The 24,661-nt window shown below is 44.0% G+C and overlaps 2 protein-coding genes across 2 annotated transcripts in view; one reads left to right on the top strand and one right to left on the bottom strand.

Moving 5' to 3' along the window:
* Window positions 1-907: 907 nt before the first annotated feature.
* Window positions 908-7,848, top strand: SPINK4 (serine peptidase inhibitor Kazal type 4). The gene is made up of 4 exons (XM_007950687.1): window positions 908-968; window positions 4,932-4,972; window positions 6,431-6,543; window positions 7,803-7,848. Exons 1-4 carry the CDS (start codon window positions 908-910, stop codon window positions 7,846-7,848), a joined length of 261 nt encoding a protein of 86 aa, XP_007948878.1.
* Window positions 7,849-13,768: 5,920 nt separating this feature from the next.
* Window positions 13,769-24,661, bottom strand: part of BAG1 (BAG cochaperone 1) — a 20,918-nt gene continuing 10,025 nt past the window's right edge. The window contains exons 5-8 of the mRNA XM_007950703.1: window positions 21,851-21,964; window positions 15,590-15,697; window positions 14,481-14,543; window positions 13,769-13,858 (exon numbers count right to left, since the gene is read on the bottom strand). Coding sequence (XP_007948894.1) covers window positions 13,769-13,858; window positions 14,481-14,543; window positions 15,590-15,697; window positions 21,851-21,964 — 375 coding nt within the window. The remainder of the gene's footprint in view (window positions 13,859-14,480; window positions 14,544-15,589; window positions 15,698-21,850; window positions 21,965-24,661) is intronic.

Here is a 24,661-nt window from a genome sequence, read left to right as displayed (position 1 = left end):
CCTCCTCCATCCTCACAGGAGTCCTGAGAGAGAGGCAGAGCCAGAATTACCACCCCCATTTTGTGGATGGGTAAACTGAGGTCTAGTTAAGAAAAGTAGCTTTTCTGAGGTCACCACGTTGGTTGGTGGAGCCATGACTCCAACCACTTTTCTCTGCCTCTTGCTGTCTTGCAGTTGCTGTTTTTTTTTCTTGCTATTCTGCCTCCCTCTCTTTCTCTCCGTTTCTCCACTTCTCTCTTTGTTTATTATGATTTGCATGAAAGTTTATAGCGCAAACTTATTTTCCATTCAACAGTTCATACACATTTTGTTTCATGACATTGATTGCAATCCTCATAATGTAATAGCTCTCTTCACACTTCCTCCCTATGGTCACCTTTTCCCTGTATCCTTCTCTCCTGTGCTTTCCTGCCCTCTGAGCCTTCCCCCTGTGCAAATGCTGTCCTTCTGATCTCCCTTCATTGATTGCTCTAAGGAGTATACCTACCTGGTGTAATTGCAGGCCTGTCTATTGTTTGGCTGGAAGTCATGGGAGTGAGTTCAATTTCAGGCCAGAAGGGTAACTAAGGGTCTCTGCTTTTCTCTTTCTTTCTGCTTCAACTTCCTTCTCCCTCTTGCTCCAGCCCTAAGACTGGAATCAGCTTTGCAAGTTGTCTAAACTTTTCTTTACTCTCAAAACCTATCCTCCCAGGCAGAGCCAGACTCAGCTCCAGCACCACGTCACCAGGAGCTCAGCTTCTCTGCCTGGAGCAAGCCCTTTCCGGATACAGGGAGAAAACATTAATTCAGGGTGGCACTCCCAGCCTCTCCAGCTGGACCAGATAAGATAAGATAGGGAATCAGCACTATAAAGAGGCCCCATTCCTGCTCTGGCCCAGGCTCCAGCTAGCACAGACCTAGAATCAGCATGGCCTTCCGCCTGTGGGTGGTCACCTTGGCTGTGGCTGCCCTCCTGGTTGTGGACAGAGGTGAGTGGGCAGAGCATGAATTCTCTGTGGTGTGGTGTTGGTAGGTGACTTTAGGGGTAGGAGCAGAGGCAGGGCCTGGAGCACCCTGTGGGTGCTTTTGGTGCACACCTTCATTCTGCACATGCACCTTCCACTGTGGTAGGGAAGTCCTGGGCTGGGAGAAAAGACACCTGGCTCCAACCTCTGACTCTGGCTCAGAATTGTAAAAGAGGTCTGGGGCCTCAGTTTAACCATTGGTAAAGTGGGAGGGTGTTCTAGTTCAAAGCTGCACTGAACAGCTATTAGGCGAGATGTGAGACACAAAGAGGGAGGAGGCCAGGCCCCAGTCCTTAGGGAAGACAGTTAAGTTGGTTGCAGGGTGGTGGGTACTGAGGGAGGCCTGGCCTGGCTCCTGTGAGCACCCATTCTGCTCTGACAGGTTATGGTTTGGGACTAAGAGCAGCTGTGGAAGCCCACGGGCCTCCTTGCTCTGAGCTGGACACATGTGGCTGGAGTGGGGCCTCCCCCGAGTTTCTTCTCTGTAGCCACACATCTACCGTGTGGCAGGCACTGTCAGGGTGACCAAAATATAGAAAAATTACTGCCCTCATGGAGCTTAAGTCCAAAGGGGGCAGAAATAGTCAATAAACAAGGTGGAAATATACATAATATATTTCAATAGTATACTACCAAAACCAAATCCATGGTCATCGAGTTAATTCTGTCTCATACTGACCTTGTAGGACAGAGTAAAACTGTCCCCTAGGCTTTCCTAGACTGTAATCTTTATGGTAGACTGCCACATCTTTCTCCCACGAAGCAGCTTGTGTGTTCAAACCACTGACCTTTCAGGAAGCAGCCAAGTGCCCCACCAGAGCTCCCAAACAGCATGTTACAAGATGATAAAGTCTAAGGAGAACATGTGGAGCAGAGTAATGGGGAATGAGAAGGGGATGCAATTTTATATAGAATTTGCAGGGGAGGTCTCTGAGATGGTGATGTTTGAGCAAAACTTGAAGGAGGGGAAGGAGTGAACCATGGGGAACTAAGGAGAAGAGGATTCCAAGCAGAGAACACAGCCAGTGCAAAGGCCTGGAGTGTTTGAAATACTGCAAGGAGGCCAGTGCTGCTGTAAGGGAGTGAGGGCATATGCAGAATGGTGGGAGAGGAGATGAGAGAGGCCACCGGAAACCATGCTTTTCCTCTGAGTGAAATAGGAGCCATTGCAGGGTTTTGAGCGGAGAGTTATGTTAGAAGAGGTGCTCTGCTTGCAGACTGAGAACAGATTGAAGGAGAGAGCATGGAGATCTATTGGGATCCACCTGGCCAAAAGCTATAATGTTACAGTGCAGGGCCACTGATCTCACAGTCAGTCCTGCACCCATTTTCCCAGCTAGGGACATAAACCTCAGGTTGGCCTCATGGGGAATGGGTCTGCAGGCTCTGACCCAGCACAGCCCATTTACTCTACGCCTGGCACTCTTTCCCTGAGGAAAGACACTGAGGGAGTCTGCCTTAAGAGGGTCCTTTTCAGATTCCTGCCCAGGCTGTGTGAGTGAGGAGGCCACACTGGGCCAAGGCCAAGGGCTGCTGAGTGTCACCTGCAGGTAAATACAACTTCTTCCCACATCCTCCAGGAAGAAACTCTGATACCATAGGGTCCTGAAAATACCCCATAATGCACTCTAGTATTCAATTCCTGAGCACTCACTGCGTGCAGGCCATTGAACAGGGGGCCATGTAGGACAGAAATGAAGGAACCCCAGAGAGCTCAGGGTCAAGGGGAGGCAGAGGCTACCCAGTGAGGGGATAGCATGTAGTGTATGAAAGCAGGCAAAATCGAGGCCCATTCAGGGGGTGCTGGGGGATGCCAGAGAAGGCTTCACCTAGAGGTGGCATCTGAGCCTCAAAAGCAGGGTATGACTCAATTGAAGGAGAACAGGGATGTGGACATTCCAGGCAGAGCGAACAGCATGTGCCAAAGCAGGGCCTATTTAGGGAACAGTGAGCAGAGAAGAATAGCTGGGGTGTAGGGGACACAGAGCAATGCACTAGGAAGTGAGCCCAGGAAGGAAGTTTGGGGTAAGCTCATGCAGTGCCCTAAACATAAGATCAAGGAACTTAGAAAAGCCATGGAAGGGTTTTATATTCTTTAAGAGCTTTTTACCACCAACTGTTATATGAAATGCACAAATCTTAAGTGCATCATTCAGTGATTTTTTTTTTTTTTGACAATTGCATACACCTGTGTAACCCAAACTCCTATCAAGATACAGAACATTTCCATAACCCCAGAAAGTTCCCTCATCCCAGTCAATCCCTATCCCCTAACACATTCCAAGACAACCACTGTTCTTTCTCCACCATAGACTAATTTAGCCTGTTCTAGAGTTTTAGTTGTTGTTGTTGTTATGAGCCATCGCGTTGGACCCAACTCATAGCAACCCCTCCTTGGGTTTCCGAGGCAGTGTCACTGTGGAAGTAGATTGCCCAACCTTCCTTCCGAGGAGGGGGTGGTGGGTTTGAACCACCAGCCTTCTGGTTAGCAGTCAAATGCCTTAGGCACTACACTACCAGAGCTCCTAGAGTTTTACTTAAATGGACCTATACAGTATGTAAGGAGCTCTGGTGGCATAGTGCCTAAGGCATTTGACTACTAACCAGAAGGCTGGTGGTTCAAACCCATAAGCCACTTCTCAGAAGGAAGGTGGGACAATCTACTTCCATAATGATACTGCCTCAGAAACCCAAGGAGGGGTCACTATGACTCAACGGCAGTGAAGGGGGATACAGTATGTAGTCCTTGGTGTCTGCCTTTTCCTTTTTTTTTTTTTTTTGCTCAGCATAATGTTTTTGAGATTCAGTCATGTTGTTACATGTATCGGTTGTATGCTTGCTTTTATTACTGAGTACTACCCCAGGGTAATGAACATATCACACTTTGTTAATCCACTCTCCTGTTGAAGGACATTTGGGTCATTTTCAGTTTTGGTAATTTTGGTTTGGAAGGTGTTGAGCAGTGCAATGACAAGGCTAGATTTGAAATTGATAACCCAATGCAGGAATTAAGCAAGCACATCAGAGTTTACTTAATCTCAGATCCCTTCACCCTTTCTACAGTGCAGCAAGAGACCTTAGAGATCCTACAGGGAGCTCTGGAGCTGGGGTGGCCCCTTAGCACTGTTTGGAATACCCACATTGAGTTCTTTATATCCATGTTGAGTAGTCATTGGATATGGACTCTTCCTAGGCAGAGGAAATGACATTGGGTGAAGCAGCTCATTCTCTAAGGGTAATGCCCAGAGAGGCACTCACCTGTGAGTCATTAATACCCCCAGCAGCTGAGAATATGAGTGCCTCAGCCCTTAAGGTAGAATCTGAGCAGCTGACTACACCACCCAGTAGCGCTGACCTTCCCTCTGTTACATAATAATTGTTGTTATTTGCCGTGGAGTCGGCCCTGACTCATAGCGACCCCTCTTTGGGTTTCCAAGGCAGTATCACTATGGAAGTAGATTGCCCCATCTTCCTTCCAAGGAGTGGCTGGTGGGTTTGAACCGCCAGCCTCTGGTTAGCCTTAGGCACTATGCTACCAGAGCTCCTTACATAATAATAACAGAGGGATGTGAAGAGCAGTTAAGATGATGTATCCTCAGTGCCTGACACACAGTAGCTGCTGAATTAATTGTTATTTTAAAAATTATTATAGAAAACATAATACTTCCAGGGGGATCTGACTCATGAGGAACAGGCTGGACTGTTACCTCCCTCGTTCTACACCTTCTGTCTCTATTCTATTCAGTAACCTAAAATCACACTAACTTTTTATTAGCTCCATCATCTGATGACTCATTACCTTTCCAAGAAAAATTCCCTACCGGATAGTGGCTGGGTCAGGCCCCTGGAAAAGGAAAAGCAGTCCTTGGACCAGGGACCTGGGGCCTAGAGCTGGCATGACCTAATTCTTACTTCTCTATCTTTTAGAGGTGCTGGTGTCAGCAAGAAAGAACAATTTCTCAAGAATGGTAAGGCAGCTGGTTGTAGTTGTGGGCCCAGGCCTTTCCTCTGCAAAGAGCCCGCTCATCCATGCTGGGAAACAAGCATTTCTCCTCTCCCTTACTCGGATAACTCAGACAGCTATAAGGTAGCCAGTATGGCCTCCTGAGCCTGCATGGTCCCCAGGTTAGCTCCTCCAGGCAGACAAAGCCCCGAGCCTAGTCCTCCAGGCCCTTGGGATCTGCCTCAACCTGGTCCCTGAGGCCATTTCCAGCTGTGGATGCCCAGCATCAACAGGAACAAGTACACTCCACGCTTTGCACAGTGCAGATGGACAGGCCACAGGAGGACAAGGCTCAGGAGGTGCTCATGGTGCACTGAAATGGCCTGTGGAATGTGCCAGCTCTCCCAACCACACCTCACAACCCACCCTCTGATTCTTCAGACAAGCACAAAGTTATCTCTGAACCTGATTCTACCTTGGCCCTAGGTCTGATGTCCCCAGTGACCTCAAGAAAGTGGGGCTGGCCTCCTTGAGATTCTCAACCTTCCCCTTCCCGTCCAGCAGCCCATCTTCCCGTCTAGTAGTCTCAGCATCTGACCCTCCAGCCCATCAGAACTTGGCCCCACTCACTCTGTGCCAGACACAGAGCCATATACTTTACATACATTATTATAATTAACCCTATGTAAGAGGAATACTACTAGTATTTACAGTTTTCACAGATGAGGAAACTGAGGCCCAAAGAACTGAAATAGCTCATCTAAGATGACATAACTGGTCAGTGGCAGAATGCAGGTGTCTAGGGTCTGGGGTCTTCACTGCCACACTGCATGCCTCCTTCACATCTATCTCAGCCTAAGCCCCAATCCTAGTCCTGATTTAGCTCCAGCCCTGACCTCAGGCCTGGCCTAAAAACCTTTCAGATTGAGACTCAATCCAGCTCCAAGCCCTACTCTGTTTCCCCAGGGATCCCCACACTGTGCAATCTTCCTGCCAAGGGGCTGATAAGTAATGTATGCCAAAGTAAGTTCAGAAACCCCTGGGGGCAGAGGGGGTCCTGGGAGTGATGAGTGGTTCTATCTCCCAGGGTCTTCAATGAGACTAGCAGCAGAAGTTTCAGTTATACCTTCTGAGGAGTGTGTGAAACGGTCCCCATGAGCTTGAGTACACAAACTCTCCTCACACACACACGCATCGATGGATATACACTTGGATGCTTGCATATCCAGGTTCAGCAGACATAGGTACTCATTCATATACATGTACCCAGAGACATAGGCACACACATGGCCATGCACACACACACAAGCAAACACGCCAAAGGGCCAAATGGTCGGTTTAATGCTTTGTGGACCCACACTGGGGCCTCCTTGAATCTGGCTCCTTCATAAGGCCCCTTTGACTCCAAGCAGAGCCCCTGGGTTCCTCTCCACCTTCCTTTCCAAATCCCTGACTCCCCTCCCTCCCTGCCTCTCCTTCACAGCCCATCTGTGAACACATGGTGGAGTCTCCAGTCTGTCCCCAGACGTTCAAGCCAGTCTGTGGCACTAATGGGGTCACGTATGATAGTGAATGTCAGCTCTGCTTGGTCCGGATGTAAGTCCCCTTCCCCTGTCCACCTTCTCCACAGCCTGCTTGGGCGGGCCTCACCTCTACTGCATACAGGTATAGAAGGAGCAAGATTTGACCTGCTTTTCCCTTCACACATTCTTGGCCTAAGAAGAGTTCTCCAATATTTTCCCTTAACAGAATGAGCACAAATATAATTCAAAGTAGGCCTCTGGTTCCAGGCAGAAAGCTACAAGCTGGTGGGCAGATGGGGTGGGGACAGAAACTCTGGGTTCTTTTCCTTGTTCTGCCCCTGCTGGATGACCTCATTTATTCATTCATTCCTCCAGCCAACAACTGGAGAACTTGTTAAGAACTTACTGTGTGCTAAACAGTGGGGCTATAACAGGGTAAAATAAGCCAGACAGCATCACTGGCCTCCTGGAACTTACCATCAGTCTACAGGAAAAGCGACACTGATGGTCAGACAATTACAGCGCGGAATGCTAAATACTCAGAAGGGGGCACACAGGGTGCCATAGAAGAAGAAAAGGGCAGGGACAGGGAAGTCTTCCCAGAGGAAATGATATCTGAACTTAGTTCTGAAGGACAAGAAGAAATTAGCCAGGAAAAAGGGAATTCCAAGTTGAGAAAAGAATTTGAAAAGATCTGGAAGGAAAAGAAAGTTTGCATTTGAGGAAACATAAATTGAATTGCGGGAGTTTAAAGTTGAGGGGACGATGAGGGAGAGGTGAGAAATGAGTCTTAGAGAGTTGAGTCGGGCTAGAATATGACTTTGGTACAGTCAGTCACCTATTTGCTTTCAGTTTCTTCACTAATGAAATTCTTGGAACTAACCTGAGAGTTAAATGAGATCACGAAAGAGGAGAAAGTCCTGGGAAAGTCAAAGCTCTAGACAGATGGGCAGGAGAGAAGTGGGATATTGTCCTAACTTAGAAAAAGATCATAATGCTCATGGTTAGAAGATACATTGTGGGTAGAATTGACTGGCTTGGTGTGGGTTTGGCTGTGAGGGCTGAGGAGAGGGAGAAACAGGCTGGTTTCTAACACATGGGCTTAGGCTGCTGGTAGTACAGAGATGGGGAAATTGAAGGGTATAGCAGGCTTTGGGGTGAAAATGAGTTTGTGAAGAGTTGAGCCTTTAAGACATCCTAAGAGAGATGTGCAATGGGCAATTGCATGAGAAGGTCTAGAGTTTAGGACACTGGTCCAGACTGGAGACAGAGTATGAGGCTGTGTTATAGTTCCTGAGGAAGTGGTCTCATCACTGTCTCCTATGATCCTAGGAAAACCAAGCAGGACATCCAGATCATAAAGGATGGCAAATGCTGACTCCCACAGGAGCCCCTCCAAGAGGCATGAAGCTGAAGGCTGGAGAACAGCAGTGGTGGTGGGAAGAATGTAACATGAAAAAGAAAAAAAAAAAAAAAACAGACCAACCCAGCTAAATGGGCCAGTGTCTTTGGAAATTTTGGGAGATGTGTGTGGGAGGGGTGTTCCTCAACCCTGTCACATGTCACCTTAGAGGTCCCAGGTGTCTTCTGTCTGCTCTGAGAGGCCAGCCTCTGATCCCGTGACACTGCCCAGTACACCTGTCCATCCCAGCCTAGCTGTCACTCCAGCCAAGAGTCTAGGTAATATCTTCCCCCTCTGCTACTGCTGAGGCCACTGCCAGGGCTCATGGTCCAGCATCAGACAGCTTTTTCAAGGGTCCCACACCCTTTATGGCTTCTTCCTGGGCTGTACCAGCATTCTAAACACACATAGGCACATACACACTGGTTAAAGTATTAAGCTAGGTCTATAATAATTAATAGCTTCTGCCCCAAGCCCTTCAAGTGTCCCCTTGCATCCCGGCCACCCAGGTCCTACCTGGGAATCTCTGGGTCTCCCTACAGTTCAGTATCTAGGGTTAATTCCTGACACAGGGTGACTTTAAAACCCTGCTCTGTTTTTTTGGTCAACATCCACTCTGACAAATATTTTCACATTTGACATAGGCCAAGGCACACATAGTACATGCTTAGCTCACGTAGTGACCCACAGTGACACACAGCCTTAATAAATCCCACCACAGGCAGAGACCCCAGCCTGAGATAGATGTTAAATATGCTCTTTTTTGGCCAAAGTCTATAGGAGTAGCATTGTGATAATGGTGTCAGGGGACATGGGTGTGAAGAAAGGTCTGGTCAGGTGCAATGTTTTATCTGGACTGATTCATGCTCTGGGGTGAACAGAAAGAGCAGAGAATGTCCTGTGGTAAATCACACACACACACACAGGTCTGAGGGGAAAGTGGGGAGAGGAAAGGCAGGAACCAATACAACCTGGACCACTGAAATGGCAACACTGGGCAGGAATTGCTACTGCTAAATTCACAAGTGGCAGGGACTGGGAGGTCATCTACAAGTCCTGCATATGAATGACATAGGACTAAGTTTGGCTGTAAGAGACAGAGAACCCAAAATAAAAGTGATTTAAACAGACAGAGTCGTTCTTAGGTGGTGCACACTGTTAATGAGCTCACTACTAACTGAAAGGGAGGTCTGGTGATGTAATGTGTAAGGCATTTAACTGCTAACCAGAAGGCTGGCAGTTCAAACCCACCAGCCACTCCTCAGAAGGAAGATTGGGCAATCTACTTCCGTAGAGATGCTGCCTCAGAAGCCCAAGGAGGGGTAGCTGTGAGTCAGCTCTGACTCAACGGCAGTGAGTTGTTGAGTTTACTAACTGAAAGGGTAGAAGTTCAAGTCCACCCAAATAAACTTTGGAAGAAAGGTATGGCAATCTATTTCCAAAAAATCAGCCATTAAAAACGCTATGGAGCACAGTTCTATTCTGACACACATGTTGTTGCTATGAGTCAGAGTTGACTGACAACAGCTGGTTAAACAGAAGTTAATTTCTCCCCACATTGACCTATATTGTTACTCTGCCATCCTCATCAGTTTCCACCTCAAGCAAGAAAACTGCTCCGTTATAATGTGTACTACATTCCAAACCACATAGAGGTAGAACAAAGGACATATCACCTGGTTCTGAAGATGCTTGCCATAAGGTATATACACACAGTTTACATCCCATTGGCTAAAATGCAGTCCCTTGGCCATGACTAAAGCAAGAATGGAAAATGCAGTTTTTGTCTGGTTGGCCATGAGCTAAGCTAAAACTCAGGAGTTAATTTATTGTAGAAGGAGGAAAGTAGATTTTGGTGACTGCTTGAACAATTTCTCTCAGAAATATCAGCACAAGGCCACATAGTGCCTAAAGCACTTGACTGCTAACCAGAAGGCTGGCAGTTCAAACCCACCAGCCACTCCTCAGAAGGAAGATGGGGCAATCTACTTCCGTAGTGACACTGCCTCGGAAACCCAAGGAGGGGTCACTATGAGTCAGGTCCAACTTGACGGCACATAACAACAGCCACAACAACAAATGACCAAAGAACCATGCCACTCCATCATTTCAAACATTAACTCCTCCTCCTCTCAGTAATCTTACTCCTGCCTTAGGGTTCTATATTTTGCTATAATGTCTCACACAACTCACAGACACCCAAGGGATCATCTCACATAGTGGTGGTGGAGGCTGGGAGGCTGGCAGGCTGGCAAGTCCCAAGTCTGTAAGTAAGTCTGGAGGATCCTCCCAATTCTCGAGGTTTGATGAACCTAAAACAGGAGATCAGATGATGGCTGCTGTCCCAAATCCAGGGGTGAGATGATGATGAGCCAAAACGTTGAACTGGAGCAAAAGGCAGAGCGAATCTTCCCAGAAGATTCCTATGTATACCCTCAAGGAAGCTAAGCGTGGTGATTTGAGTTACCCCCTTCAGCAAGGCAGGACTCAAGATACACCTTCCCTGTTTTGGTTACTTCGTACTGCTTCAACAGTGGATGACACTCAGGAGTTTAAAAACAGCTTATTCAGTTGCTCATGGCAAATTCCACCAGTTGACTGCGTTATTATAGGGAATAACTACTACCAGCTGCCCAGCCAAATTGACACAGGACCTTAGCTACCACACTACCCTAAACAGGCATGGATAATATTAGGATTTACAATAAATCACAAAAATGGAAGACAATGGCTAGAAAGGCCACATCAAGTAATTCACTGCAGTGACCTCTAAGTATCTCTGGCCTAAATGGGAAGCCCCTGTTATACCAAGTGGCACAGCTTAGTGACCTGTCCTTCCCAGTCTTCCACTCCTACTCTGAGGAATCACAGAGCTTAAGCCTGAACAACCTGCCAGGGACCACACGGGAAAATACCTAATTCCACATTTTACAGATGTAGAAACTGTGGCCCATTTCTAAGAACCACCCTGATACCTAATTACGTGTGACCCTGCTTCTCTGGTCACTACTGATTAACCAAAATATTCTCCCTTAGGGTTTTCAAATTAGAAATGAGGAAATAGAGGCAGTTCCTCTCAGTCAGTAAAGCTGTAAGATGTGTGACTGGGGACTACTGGCAGCCATGTTTCCTACTCTGTAAAGCAAGACTGAGGGAATGATGCTGACATACAAAGAAAAGATACGGAGAATTATTCCAGGTAGTTTGAGTTCCTGAAGCCCAGCTTCCCTTGACCTTCCCAAAGTTATGTGGGATAAACAGTATCCTGTCACTAAATGTTCTATTTTGCCCAATCTCTGTGAAATTAGTTTTCTGGGACTTTCAACTAAGAGCCCTGACTACTACAGAAGGAGAACTTCTTGTAGGTAATGTTTAAGCTGTGCCTTGAAGGGTAAGTAGAAATCGTTGACTAACTAGACATTGTGAGAAATTTTTCCAGCTCTGTGAGGCTGAAGGATCAGTTTGTAGGATAACAGACCCTCTTCATTCACTTGCAGTAGAACTGATCATGTCCCAGGAAAGTGAACAGCTGAGAAGGGGTGTTCTCTGTTCACAGGCAGAGATGCCCTGTGATGAACAATTTTGTGGTGGGCCCTGTGTGCCAGGCCTGTCACCACCCTGCACATCGGCCTACCAGTTCATGTCTTTAGGACCTCTTCTTTCAACCTTTAAACACCACAATGGCCATGGATGCTGTAAATTCCAACACTGATAAGAGTGTTAGTGGCTAAGTGCATCTATGACTATATCAATTTCACTGTTGATAGTGCATTCAACATTTATTCATTCTCTCAATATTTACTGAGTACCTACTATACACCAATCTGCCTGCCTCCTATGTTGTATATAGATTAAAGGACTAATAATATAAAGAACTTAGAACAGTGTCTGGCACATAGCAACTTCTCATTAAATGTTGTAGCCCAAGGCTACACAGCTACTACAGTAAAACCTGTGAAAGTCTGAACCTGTGTAAGGCAGAAACTTGTCAGAGAAGGAAAATTAAAATATTTTCCACTAAAATGAGTGATAGAAAATTGGTAAGACACCACACCCTGTTAAAAGCAGAAAGCTTGTGAGACTCGGAAAAATAAGGCATCATCAAGATCCAGCTTCCAGATTTTTTTCTCAACTTTTTATTGTGATTTGGATGAACGTTTACAGAACAAATTGGTTTTCCATTCAACAATTCATATATATTTTGATTCATGACATTGAATGCAATACCAACAATGTCACAGCACTCTTCCCACTACTTCCTTGTGTTTACTGATTCCATTGTCTTTCTTTCCTATCCCTTCCTGCCTTCTGAGCTTTATTCTGGGCAAATAAATGCTGCGCTTTTGATCTTATATGGCTGGTAGTTCTACGAAGTCCATATGTTTCTGGTGTTGTTATTCACCTTATTGGCCTATTGTTTGGCTGAAAGCTGAGTCACAGGGTGAGATTGGTTCCAGGCTTAAATTATGTCCAAGGACCATAGTCTCAGAGGTTTCAACAATCTCTCAGACCAATAAGCCTGGTCTTGATGATTTTGAGTTTTGTTGCATACTTTTCTCCCACTCTATCCAGGACCTCCTAATGTGATCCCTTTCTGTACAGCCAGCAGTGGTAGCTGGGCTCCATCTAGTCCAGGTTTCAGGGTCAGCTCCCACAGAAAAATACTGAACCATTCTGATTAAATTTGGGCTGGGCTGGGCTGGCCTGGGCTGGGCCCTGAGCCTTGTCCACTTGTCCATCCCTAGCACCATGTGTTAGGTCTCAGAGTCTAGTCCTAAATACCTGGGACTTCACTGAATACCTCTCCACCAAATAATGTCTGCCTCAGAGTAGCCAGTCAGGAGCCTATCTCCTGGGCACCATGCTAAACAATGAATGGGATTATGACAACAGACCAGAGTTCTAGCACCTAAGACCACTCAGGACTTTATTAAACATAAATTCCAACTAGAACCATGGAAGGGTTTTCTTTCTTATACTTCATCAAGAAAAAAAAAAGTTTAAACACTCTTCTGTTTGCTAATGTTCAAAAGTCTTTATTAATAACAACAGAAAAAAAGGTCACAAAATGGACAGGAACAGCCCTGAAGGAAATACAGACTTCAGAAGGGTGCAGATGTTAACAGAAATGCCTTTGAAAGAAGTACACGTCATTTCTGAGCAGTTTATGGTTAGCTTCACCATCTATCTGCTTTAACTGCTCTGGCTCCCCTCTCTGCCCTTCATATACTGTGGTTCTGGCCTGGCTTCAAGCAAAGACTAAATCAAAATGGAGTTCTAACCTTCTGGAGATTTACTTGGGGACAAAGAGGTCCATCCATCAACCACAGGCCTCACCCAGGGTCACAGGGTGTTGAGGACTGGGTTTGTGAACCAACCTAGCCAACTGTTTGGGAATTAGGTCATAAGAGAGATATTTGAACTACATGTGTGCCAAACACCTGTTCTGGGCCATTCCCAACATTCCTGACTGGAAGCATCTCCCGGTGATTTGGGTTGTACATTTATGGACTATGGGATCACAAGGGCAAAAAGTTCTATGTACCTGAAAACCAGATAGCCTACAAACATGAACTATCTCAGGGCAAACAAGAGTTTCCATCAGCCCAAAGAGAGCACCCAAAGGTCAAAAGAACTAGAAAATATGGGCAAGGGAAGTCATCTCTGGACAAGTTGGGCTCTTGGACAGCAAAGCCCATAGACACAGAATAGGAAGACACAGAAGCTCGGCTTAAGTCCGCAAAGACAATGTGTTTTCATTGAGAACAGGAGTAAGAAAATTGGCAGTTGGCTAGTTGTCCCTAGTAGCCTGGAAGACATGAGGTAACTTTTAGCCCAGAGATGGCAGAGCTGAGGGTGCTGTTTTTCAGGTGACACAGGCCTCCTCTGCCTCACCTCACTCTGCCAGAGCCAAGTTCGTGGACTGCAGCCGTTCTGTCTCCTGGCCGATGCTCTGCTCCACTGTGTCACACTCAGTTAGGAATGCCTAAAAATACAAATGTAGGGGTGGTGAGGATCCATCCACGGTTAGCCAACCACTGCACACACAAGGCTCTATGCTCAGCCATTCTTGGGAATCTGTTGGTGACTGGTTCAAAACAGGCAGAGCAGGGATGGAGATGAGCACTGGCCTGGCTTCAAGGGAAAGTGAGGGAGGTAGAGGGGAACAGACCAAGGCTCTGACAATATTGAGGCCAATATTCCCCCAAAACATGGTGAGAACAGGAAGGCCTGCCTCAGGGCCACTGCAACTGCATAATTTCAGAGAGCACTGTACACATTGTATTGTATGTAAATGGTGCCTCCTGGAATTGTGGAATGTATCAGTACTACCTATTCTCCAGTGATCTTCCTCCCTAAATTGTTTCAATTCAAATATAACTATAGGGACATGAAAGAGGCTCTTCTCTGATGTTTTTAGGTTCATGATGAGAAATAAACCATCATCAAAAAAAAGTCCATATCATACATGGCACATCTACACTGCCCCTAACTTGAACATATAAGCCTACACTTATCTGTTCAAGTTAGGGGTAGTGTAGATGTGCACGCACACACACACAAACTCCAACATATCACACTTTGTACTGCTCTGCCACACAACTCACCTGAACTTTTGTCACCAAGCCTTTCCTTTTAAGTCTACTGTCTTTGAAATTTTCTGGTAGAATCTATGGAGGAATAAGTTGACACATAAACAATTGTCAGTGAAAATGACATAAGAAAATATCAGAAACATTCACAGTGCACCAAACAGGTCACCGAGTGAATGAGTACATTTTCAGGAAGCATTGTCCAGGTCAGCGTCCGGCAATAGCTCTTCCTATGGCTCTAGTCACTATAAAACCTCCCTTTGCTCTCAGTGTCTGAGCCTTAGAAACTGACCTGTAACATAGGCTTTGTTGTTTGTTGTTTTCCGTGTATGGATACTATGCCTTGGCACAACCATGAGCTCACTATGGCAATAATGTACTTTATGTTTGTTCTTTACCCCCCACAGAATCTCAAGCACGAAGTTCACCCTCAACAATGAAGCCTCAGGGTAGAGACTATTGCTATCATCTATGAAGTGGAAGATGGCACCAGCGTTTTTCAACAGCCTCACAAGATTGGGTCTAACTGATTCTATGCAAGTGATGAGCTCAGTAGAGTACCCAAACCCAAACCCACTACTATCAAGTCAATTCTGACCGATAGCAACCCTATAGGACAGAGTAGAACCAGTCCATAGGGTTTCAAGGCTGTAAATCTTTATGGAAGTAGACTGCCTCATCTTTCTCCTGCAGAACAGCTGGTGGGTTCAAACCACTGACCTTTTGGTAAGCAGCTGAATGCTTTGAGAACCACTATGCCACCAGAGCCTCATAGTCATATGAATATCAGGAAAAGTGAAGCTCTGTGTTTCTTTGATCCCAAGATAAGCCTGAACCCACGAGTCTGAACTTCATGAGGATTACAGATGTTATTAACACACATAAATATAAACGGGAAAAGCTCTACGTTGGTGGGGATATGAGTGTCCAGAAACCAGGGGCTGTCTTATTTTTTAAGTTTTCTATTCTCTCAGGACCTAGCACAGTATCTAGCACACAGTAAATGCTCATTATCCTCTGGTTGATGATTTCTCTCAGGCCATAGGAGTGCATTACTGAAAGACTGAGACTGACTGCAATACATTCATTGAAAACTAGATTCTTCTCAAATGCTATTTATTTACCAGCGTGTCAATCTCTTCCAAGATCTTCATAAACTGCTCGATTGTTGCTTTCACTCTCCTATCAAGTTTGCAGAGAGCTTCAGCTTGCAAATTCTTGGCCAGAAAACCCTGCGGAGGATTAATGCATTACTACAAGGGTTCCCTTAGGCTGACAAAACCCCTAAGCCATGAAACTGATGAAACTGCCATATCCCAAGTCCATCATTCCCTTGACTATACCAGACCTCAACACCCAGCACTTGATCTCTTGGAAAAAGTACATGGGCCAGCCCAAACACTGTACTAGCCTGCGGGCCTCTCTATCTCACGTAGCCCACTGAGGCTGCAAAGGCCTTCTGAGGCCTGGCTCCAGTAAAGCCCTCAGTCATGAGTGATTACCCACACAAAACATGCAGTGTTAGGAAAACAGGCTTTACAGTCTGACAAGCCTGTGTTTGAATCCTGTCTGCTATTTATTGGCTTGTGACCTTGAGCAGGTTACTTAACCTATCTGTGCCTCAGTGTCCTCATTTGTAAAATGGAGATTATGATATCCACACCTCTCTGGAGTCACTTTGAGAATGAGAAGAATATATACAATCATAATTTCTGACACAATAATTAATAATAAATAATCAATAGATATAATACTAACAAATGGCAGCACTTATCTTATCAAATTGTTTCCCTATAGCAGCCGTGCTAGGCACAACTGGTCTCTATGTGCCTGGAGCAACAGAGGAAGGAGAGGCAGAATAGGAGGAGGGTATGGAATGTGTGGCTAATTGCCTCTTTTGCCATTAGACCATAAAATCTGGATGGTGTCTGGCTACCATTATAGAACATTTTGATAAAAGATTCTATAGCAGAATCCTGATCAAAAGGGGGAAAATGCAGCATAGAATTTCAAATTCTCATGGACTCCAGATTTTCTGGAGCCATGGAAGCTAGATAAACCCCAGAAGCTATTGTCCTGAGATAATCTTTAAACCTTGAACCAAAAATACTCCCTGAAGTCTTCTTAAAACCAAATAATGGCTTAGCTTAACTAATAAAACATATCTGCCTTCTGATAGAGCCTGGTGAAACCCCCAAGACTATGGCCTGTTAACCCTTCAGGCCTGGAATTAAACTCACTCCCTGGCTTCCAGCCAAATAGACAGGCATATAAGGTAAACATTTATACCAGGTAGATATACTTCTCAGAACAGTCAATCATTCCTATTTCACAGACCCCCACCTGATCTCAGTTGTCTATGTATTTATCTGTAGCCAGTGTTTGGTGTTAGTGGTAATGTAGTATTGTGCATATACTAATATTTGCCACTATTGTCTTTATCTTATGTGTACGCTTCAATGTCCCTCCTTTCCCCAATGTCATCATGTTGGTCGTGCTGGGGGTTGACAAATAGGAATGTACCCTAGACCAAGGAGAGATTGACCTGAAGATAATCATACATAGATACTAGTGATATAAAATTAGCCAAACGCATTACAGAAGCATCAGAAGACAGAGTTGGAGTAACCTCTCAAGAGGCAACAAATACTTTGAGAGAGAGAATCACTGTGCCTGCCAACTCAGGACCATAGTAGTGGGGGACACCAAGCTCTATTGGCACAACATAGCACATAAAAATCTTGTTCTCCAACCTACTTTGGTGAGTAGCAACTGGGGTCTTAAAAGCTTTCGAGTGCCATCTAAGATGCAACTATTGGTCTCCTCTCATTGGAAGCAAAGAAGAGTGAAGAAAATCAAAGTCATTTGGAAACAATTAGTCCGAGGATATGATGGATCTCCAGACCAGAAGAACTAGGTGATGCCCAGCTACCAATGCCAACCACTTGGGAAGGGATCCAAACTGAAGATCCCAGATCTCTAGAGTGGGAGGAAAAATGTGGAAAAAAATTCAAAAACACAAAAATGACCAGTACTACTGGTCAGGTAAGGTCTGGTGGAGCCCTCAGGACTATGGCCCCAGGATACCACTTGGGCCTACGATTGGACTTACTCCCAAGGATTGGCTCTTAGCCCAACAGTAGAAAGACTTACTTGCAGAACATCCACCCCAGGGCGATGCACCCACTACTCTAGGGAAATATACCCCTTAGAGCAATTGGCCATGGGGTACCAGAGGGGCAGCATTCACATGGAGGGAAAGCTGGACAGACAGGAGTGCATAATTAAGAAGGGCACAGGGAGGGGGTGGTCACAGGGAAGGGAAGGGAGGAGAGTGCGTTATGGTCAGGGATGGAAATTGGGGAGTGAAATCAAATGTACACGAACTGTTGAATGTAAAACAAACTTTGCTCTGTAAATCTGTACCCAAAGCACAATTAAAAGAAAAAAAAAAAATTCATTGCAACATCATCCCCAATAGCCCCAAACTGAAAACTACTGAAATGCCTACCATTAGATGAGTAGATACAGTGAAACAGTAGACTAGCTAATAAAATAATAAAGTTATGATAATTAAAAAAACAAAAAAAAAGAACAATCAATCATGGGAGATCAGAAGGGCAGTAGTTCCACAGGGAGATAGGTCGGGGGCTGGAATGCATAGGAAAGAAGGACACAGGGAAGTGGTAACTACAGGGAGGAAGTGGAAAGAGAGCTGCTATATTGTGGGGACTGCAGTCAATAAAACAAAATGTGTATGAATTGCTGTATGAAAAATGAATCTGCTCTGTCAACTTCCACCCAAATCACAACAAAAATTACAAAAAAAGGTCTACCTTGAGCATTATGCCCTTTTAAGAATTATCTACATGGGATCAAATTGATAACAGCAATTCAAAAGATTAGAGAGGAACCTTAGAGGGCAGTGAGTTTATGTTCATGAGGGAGAAACAACTCAGAAAAGGAAGACTGAAGGAATGATTGTGTATCTCAAGAATGTGATCAATGTTGCTGAATACATAGAAATAGTTGAATTGGTGTTATGTTTTGCTATGTATATTCTCAACAATAACAAAACAAATAAATTTTAAAAATAAAAATAGCCTTGCTATTTATTCACATTGCTTGGCCAAATGACCAGTTAGCTAGTGACAAGAGGTAGACAACATGGATATTTGAGGATGTTTATCAAAGCCTGGAGGTATAGAAATAGACTTGACAACATGCAGCAAAAACTTTAAACATTACCCAGCATTTCTAACTCTAAGACTTTTACAGAAACAATCAGAAATGGTCAAAAAAGATTTATGACCTAAGGACATTGTGGTAGTTATGTTTGTGTGTCAACTTTGCTGGGCCTGGTTGAGTGGCTGGGCCGCTGGATATAGTTATTCCTCATGATGAGACTGGTAATCAACTGCATGGTGGAATCTACTGTGAGCAGCTGAGTAGCTGCCTTTGGGTATGTGGTCTGCTTCCTGTATATAAGGAGAAGCTTTGAGAATGGTCTCTAGCCATGGCATGCTTGGACCCTGTATGTAGCTGTGTCGTTGCTCAGCAGCCTGCTATGTTTTGCCGACCTTGGGACATACAATGGACTTAATGGCCTGCTCTGTGGTTTGGTAACATCGGGACTGTGCCTTTTTACTTGTCAACCTTGGGGCTTCTCAGCCTCGGCAGCCTGCAGCTATCTGCGTGAAGAAATGCCTCTAGCTCCAGTGGACTGGGAGCAGGAGGCAGAGCTGGGCCCCAAGGTTGAGGGGCTTTCACCCAGCCCCTAGAGCCTGACACTTTGAACTTGGACTTAAAGCCTCCAAATTGTAAGAGTAAACTTGTTTGTTTAAGCCATCCCATTTGTGGTATTTCTTGTCAGAGTAGCATTAGGTAACCAGAACAGACATTGAAAGAAGCATTACACATAATGGCAAAATAACAACATTCCCAAAACCCATTAATATTAAGTCGATTTCAACTTATAGTAACCCCATAGGACAGAGTAGAATTGCCCCATAAGGTTTCCAAGGCTATAAATCTCTATAGAAGCACACTGTTTCATCTTTCTCCTGCCGAGTGGCTGGTGGGTTTAAACTACCAACTTATTGGCTAGTAGCCTAATGTTTTAACCACTATGCCACCAAATCAAAAAACCAAACTCACTGCCATTATGTCAATTCCAACTCATAGCGACCCCCAGTGGGTTTCCAAGGCTGTGAATCTTTATGGAAGAGCTCCTATAACATTAAACCAAACCAAACCCACTGCCATCAAGTCAATTCCTACTCATAGTGACTCCTACTGGGTTTCCAAGGCAGTACGTCTTTACGGAAGGAGATTGCCTGATCTTCCTTCCGTGATGTGGTTGGTGGGTATTCTCACTGCTGTCAAGTCATTTTCTGACTCTTAGCGGACTCCTCCTTGAGTTTCTGAGGCAGTATCTCTATGAAAGTAGATCGTCTAATCTTCCTTCCAAGGAGTGGCTAAATGAGTCTGAACTGACAGCCTTCTGGTTAGCAGTCAAATGCCTTAGGCACTATGCCATCAGACCTCCCTAGTGGTATTAGGTGATGAATAATAGGGAATTGATTAAGTAAAAAACAACGCATTCATAGATGAAACACAATTATGCGAGCTTTGAAAAATATGATCATTTTTAATAATAAAGGAAAATGTTAAATTTTTATCCAATAAAAAGAACAATCACAATGTGTACGTAAGATCAGGCATATTTTAAAAAAAAAAAAAACCTCACATTAAGATGGAAAAATTTGCTCTAAGCTTTAATAATGGTTATCTTTGAGCTGAGGCCTTACAGGTAATTTTTATTTTCCATATTAGTGCCTATGTATTTAAAATATCTACATAATCAACAAAGGAGCTCTGGTGGCATAGTGGATGAGGCATTTGGCTGCTAACCAGAAGGTCAGTGCTTCAAAGCCACCAACTACTCTGCAGAAGGAAGATGGCGCAATATACTTCCGTAAAGATTTGCAGCCTTGGAAACCCAAAGTGGGTTGCTTTGAGTTGGAATTGACTTGATGGCAGTGAGTTTGTTTGCTTTTTGTATACAATCAATATGTATCATTTTTGGGATTAAAACATATATACATCCATTAATGTTGTAAAAAGAGGGAGAAAAATATGTATATGGTCTTTAGCTATTCCTAATCCTCACTAGGCTTCAGTACTCCATCTCCAATATAAGAAATTTAGAAGGATAACTACCCCTTACATTAAGATCATGCTTAACTTGGACCTTCTATGAGTCTACAAAATGTGTCATTCTTTGTTAAACTCACTAAAACAGACTCCACTAAGAAAAGCCACTTGTCATACTTCAGACAATGTATGATTCCAGCACAGCAGGTGCCCTCCTACGAGTATATGTAGATGCTGCCTGGGTTTTAACAGTAACACCTATAAAGTACTCAGAGTGTGTGTCAGGCCCAAGCTACATTTTAAAATCCTTGTAACAACTGGGGTCTTAAAAGCTTGTGGATGGTCATACAAGGTGCAACTATTGGTCTCTCCATGTTTGGAGCAAAGAGTGAAGAAAATAAAAAACTCAAGGAATTAATTACTGCAAAGAATAATGGACCAGGTGAACCTCAGCCTCCATGACCCTGAGACCAGAAGAGTTAGATATGTCTACCATCTACCAACTGCACTGAAAAGGTGTGCAATGGAAGGTCCTAGATAAGAGTAGGAGAAAAATGTGGAACAAAACTCTTAATCATAAAAAAGACCAGGGTTAAAAAATAAAAAGACCAGGCTTACTGGTCCGATAAAGACTGGTAGAATCTCAAGACTTATGGCCCTTAAGCACCGTTCAAGCCTGGAATTGCCCTCACCTCCGTGGCTCAACTTCCAGCCAAACAACAGACGCACCTATAAGGTGAAAAATCCCAAGCAAGTACACACTCCTTCGAACAGTTAACCATATGACATCAAAAGCGCAGCATCTGCCCAGGGACAAAGCTCAGAAGGCAGGAAAAGGATAGGAAAGAAGAATAGAAAAGGCAAACACAGGAAGAAAATGGAAAGAGTACTATTACATTGTGGGATTACAGTCAATGTCACAAAACAAAACACATATGAATTGTTGAATGGTAAACCAATTTGCTCTGTAAACTTTCACTCAAACCACAGTAAAATGTTAAAAATAAATAAATAAATACAACAACCCTAAGAGGAATGTATGACCATTATTTCTTTTTTATAAATGACAAACTTGCCCAAAGTAACAGTTTGAAAGGGTGAAGCCAAGATCTGAAGCCAGGGAGTCTGACACAGAGCCTGCCTTCATAACCACACATTATACTCCCTGAATGTAAAGTCCCCAATGTTCTTACAGAAGATGGAAAGTCAAATGCCGCAAGGAGAGTTACCTGCTGGATTCCAGCAAAATCTTTACTCAGCTCTTCCAGTTGGTTAGCTATCTTCTCCACAGCTTTCTCCAAATCTTTCAACTTCTTTAATTCAACTTCTTCCTCTGGACTGTTCTAAAATGTTTCAAAGTAAAATGAAGTCAATAATCACCAAGAACAGTAGCAGCTATTGAGAAAAAAAATAGTTGCAACCCTGCTGCTGTTTGGAAAAGCCAGCCTAGGGGTTATACATTAAAGTTTCCTATCTAGAAAGACTCTAGAGTAGAGAGGAAGTATCAGGAAAACATGCTGTGAGGACCCTGATAGCTTGGGTTCACAAAATGGAACCAATCCAAGCACCAGATTCACCCTCAGCCTGGGGATGATTTTCAACAGCTGGACTGAAGCTAGGAGGGTAAACAAATTACAGTGAACACCTCTCTGTGAGAAGTGTAGGAAGTGAGATGGGTAGAATTCTATCACTCCTTTAAATGGAATTACAAAATGTTGCCTTCCAAACAAGGGTCTCCCATTTAAAACAAGGATGATAATGATGAATACTGTCATTAAGCACACCCTATAAGGCGCTCCCACCAATTGTCTGCCAGTTTATCATACTGTGGTTGTGGTGGCTTGCGCGTTGCTGTGAGGCTGGAGGCTATGCTACTGGCATTTCAAAAACCAGCAGGGTCACCCATGGTGGACAGGTTTCAGCAGAGCTTCCAGACTAAGACAGGCTCAGACGAAGGAAGGAGCCATCCACTGCTCAAAGAATTGGCCAGTGAAAACCTTATGAATAGCAGTGAAACTCTCTCTGAGGTGTTACTGGAAAACTTTATAAATAGTCCTGAAACATTGTCCAATTTACTGCCAGAAGATGAGCCCCTCAGGTTGGAAGGCACTCAAAATATGACTGGGTAAGAGCTGCCTCCTCAGAGTAGAGCTGACCTTAAGAATGTGAATGGAGTAAAGCTTTCAGGACCACCATTTGCTGGTGTGGCATGATTCAAAATAAGAAGAAACTGCTGCAAACATCTATTAATAATCGGAATACGGAAAGTAGGAGGTATGCATCTAGGAAAATCGGAAGTTGTCAAAAATGAAATGAAATGCATAAAGATCGATATCCTAGGCATCAGTGAGCTGAAATGGACTGGGTTTGGCCATTTTGAATCAGACAACCATATGATCTACTATGCCAGCAATGACCAATTGAAGAGAAATGGTGGGTGGGGCATTCATCATCACAAAGAATGTTTCAAGATCTATCCTGAAGTACAATGCTGCCAGTGATAAGATAATATTCATGTGCCTCCAAAGAGCCTAGTTAATACTACTATTATTCGAATTTATGCAGCAATCACCAAAGCCAAAGATGAGGAAATTGAAGATTTTTACCAACTTCTACAGTCTGAAAGTGACCAAACATGCAATCAAGACGTGTTGATTATCACTGGTGATTGGAATGCAAAAGTTGGAAACAAAGAAGAATCATCAGTAAGTAGTTGGAAAATACGGCTTTAGTGACAGAAAAAATGCTGGAGATCGCATGGCAGAATTTTGCAAGACAAATGACTTATTCATTGCAAATACCTTTTTCAACAACAAAAATGGCTGCTATACACATGGACTTCTCCAGATGGAGTACACAGCAATCGCATCAACTATACCTGAAGCAAGAGGCAATGGAGCAGCTCAATATCTTCAGCCAAAACAAAGCTAGGAGCTGACTGCGGAACAGACCATCAACTGCTCATATGCAAGTTCAAGTTGAAGCTGAAGACAATTAAAACAAGTCCACGAGAGCCAAAATACAACCTTGATTATATCCCTCCTGAATTTAGAGACCATCTAAAGAACAGATTTGATGCACTGAACACCAATGACCAAAATCCAAAGGAACTGTGGATTGACATCAAGAACATCATGAAGAAAGCAAAAGGTCATTAAAAAGACAGGAAAGGAAGAAAAGACCAAAATGGACATCAGAAGAAGCTCTGAAACTTGCCCTTGAACTGAGAGTAGCTAAAGCAAAGGGAAGAAGTAACAGGATCAAAGAGCTAAACAGAAGATTTCAAAGAGCAGCTCAAGAGGACAAGTCAATTATTATAATGAAATGTGCATAGACCTGAAGTTAGAAAACCAAAAGGGAAGAACACACTTGGCATTTCTCAAGCTGAAAGAACTGAGGAAAAAATTCAAGCCTCGAGTTGCAATACTGAAAGATTCTATGAGCAAAATATTGAATGATGTAGGAAACATCAAAAGAAGATGGAAAGAATACACAGAGTCACTGTACCAAAAGGAACTGGTTGATGTTTATCCATTTTAGGAGGTGGCATATGATCAAGAACCAATGGTATTGAAGGAAGAAGTTGAAGCTGCACTGAAGGATATGTTGAAGAACAAGGCTCCAGGAATTGACAGAATACCGATTGTAAGGTTTCAACAAACCAATTCTGCACTGGAGGCACTCACTTGTCTATGCCCAGAAATTTGGAAGAGAGCTACCTGGACAACTGACTGGAAGAGATCCATATTTGTACCTATTCCAAAGAAAGGTGATTCTACAGAATGTGAAAATATTGTAGTGATATCACAATATCATTAATATCACACCCAAGTACAATCTTGCTGAAGATAATTTAAAAATAGTTGCAGCAGTATACTGATAGAGAACTTCCAGAAATGCAAAGTGGATTCAGTAGAGGATGTGGAATGAGGGATATCACTGCTGATGTCAGATGGATCTTGGCTGAAAGCAAAGAATACCAGAAAGATGTTTACTTGTGTTTTATTGACTATGCAAAAGCATTTGATTGTGTGGTTCAT

The sequence above is a fragment of the Orycteropus afer genome, unplaced genomic scaffold (genome assembly GCF_000298275.1).
Source record: "Orycteropus afer afer isolate SDZICR_OR568_19922 unplaced genomic scaffold, OryAfe1.0 scaffold00285, whole genome shotgun sequence".
Lineage (NCBI taxonomy): Eukaryota > Metazoa > Chordata > Mammalia > Tubulidentata > Orycteropodidae > Orycteropus > Orycteropus afer.
This window is presented reverse-complemented; position numbering and strand designations above follow the sequence as displayed.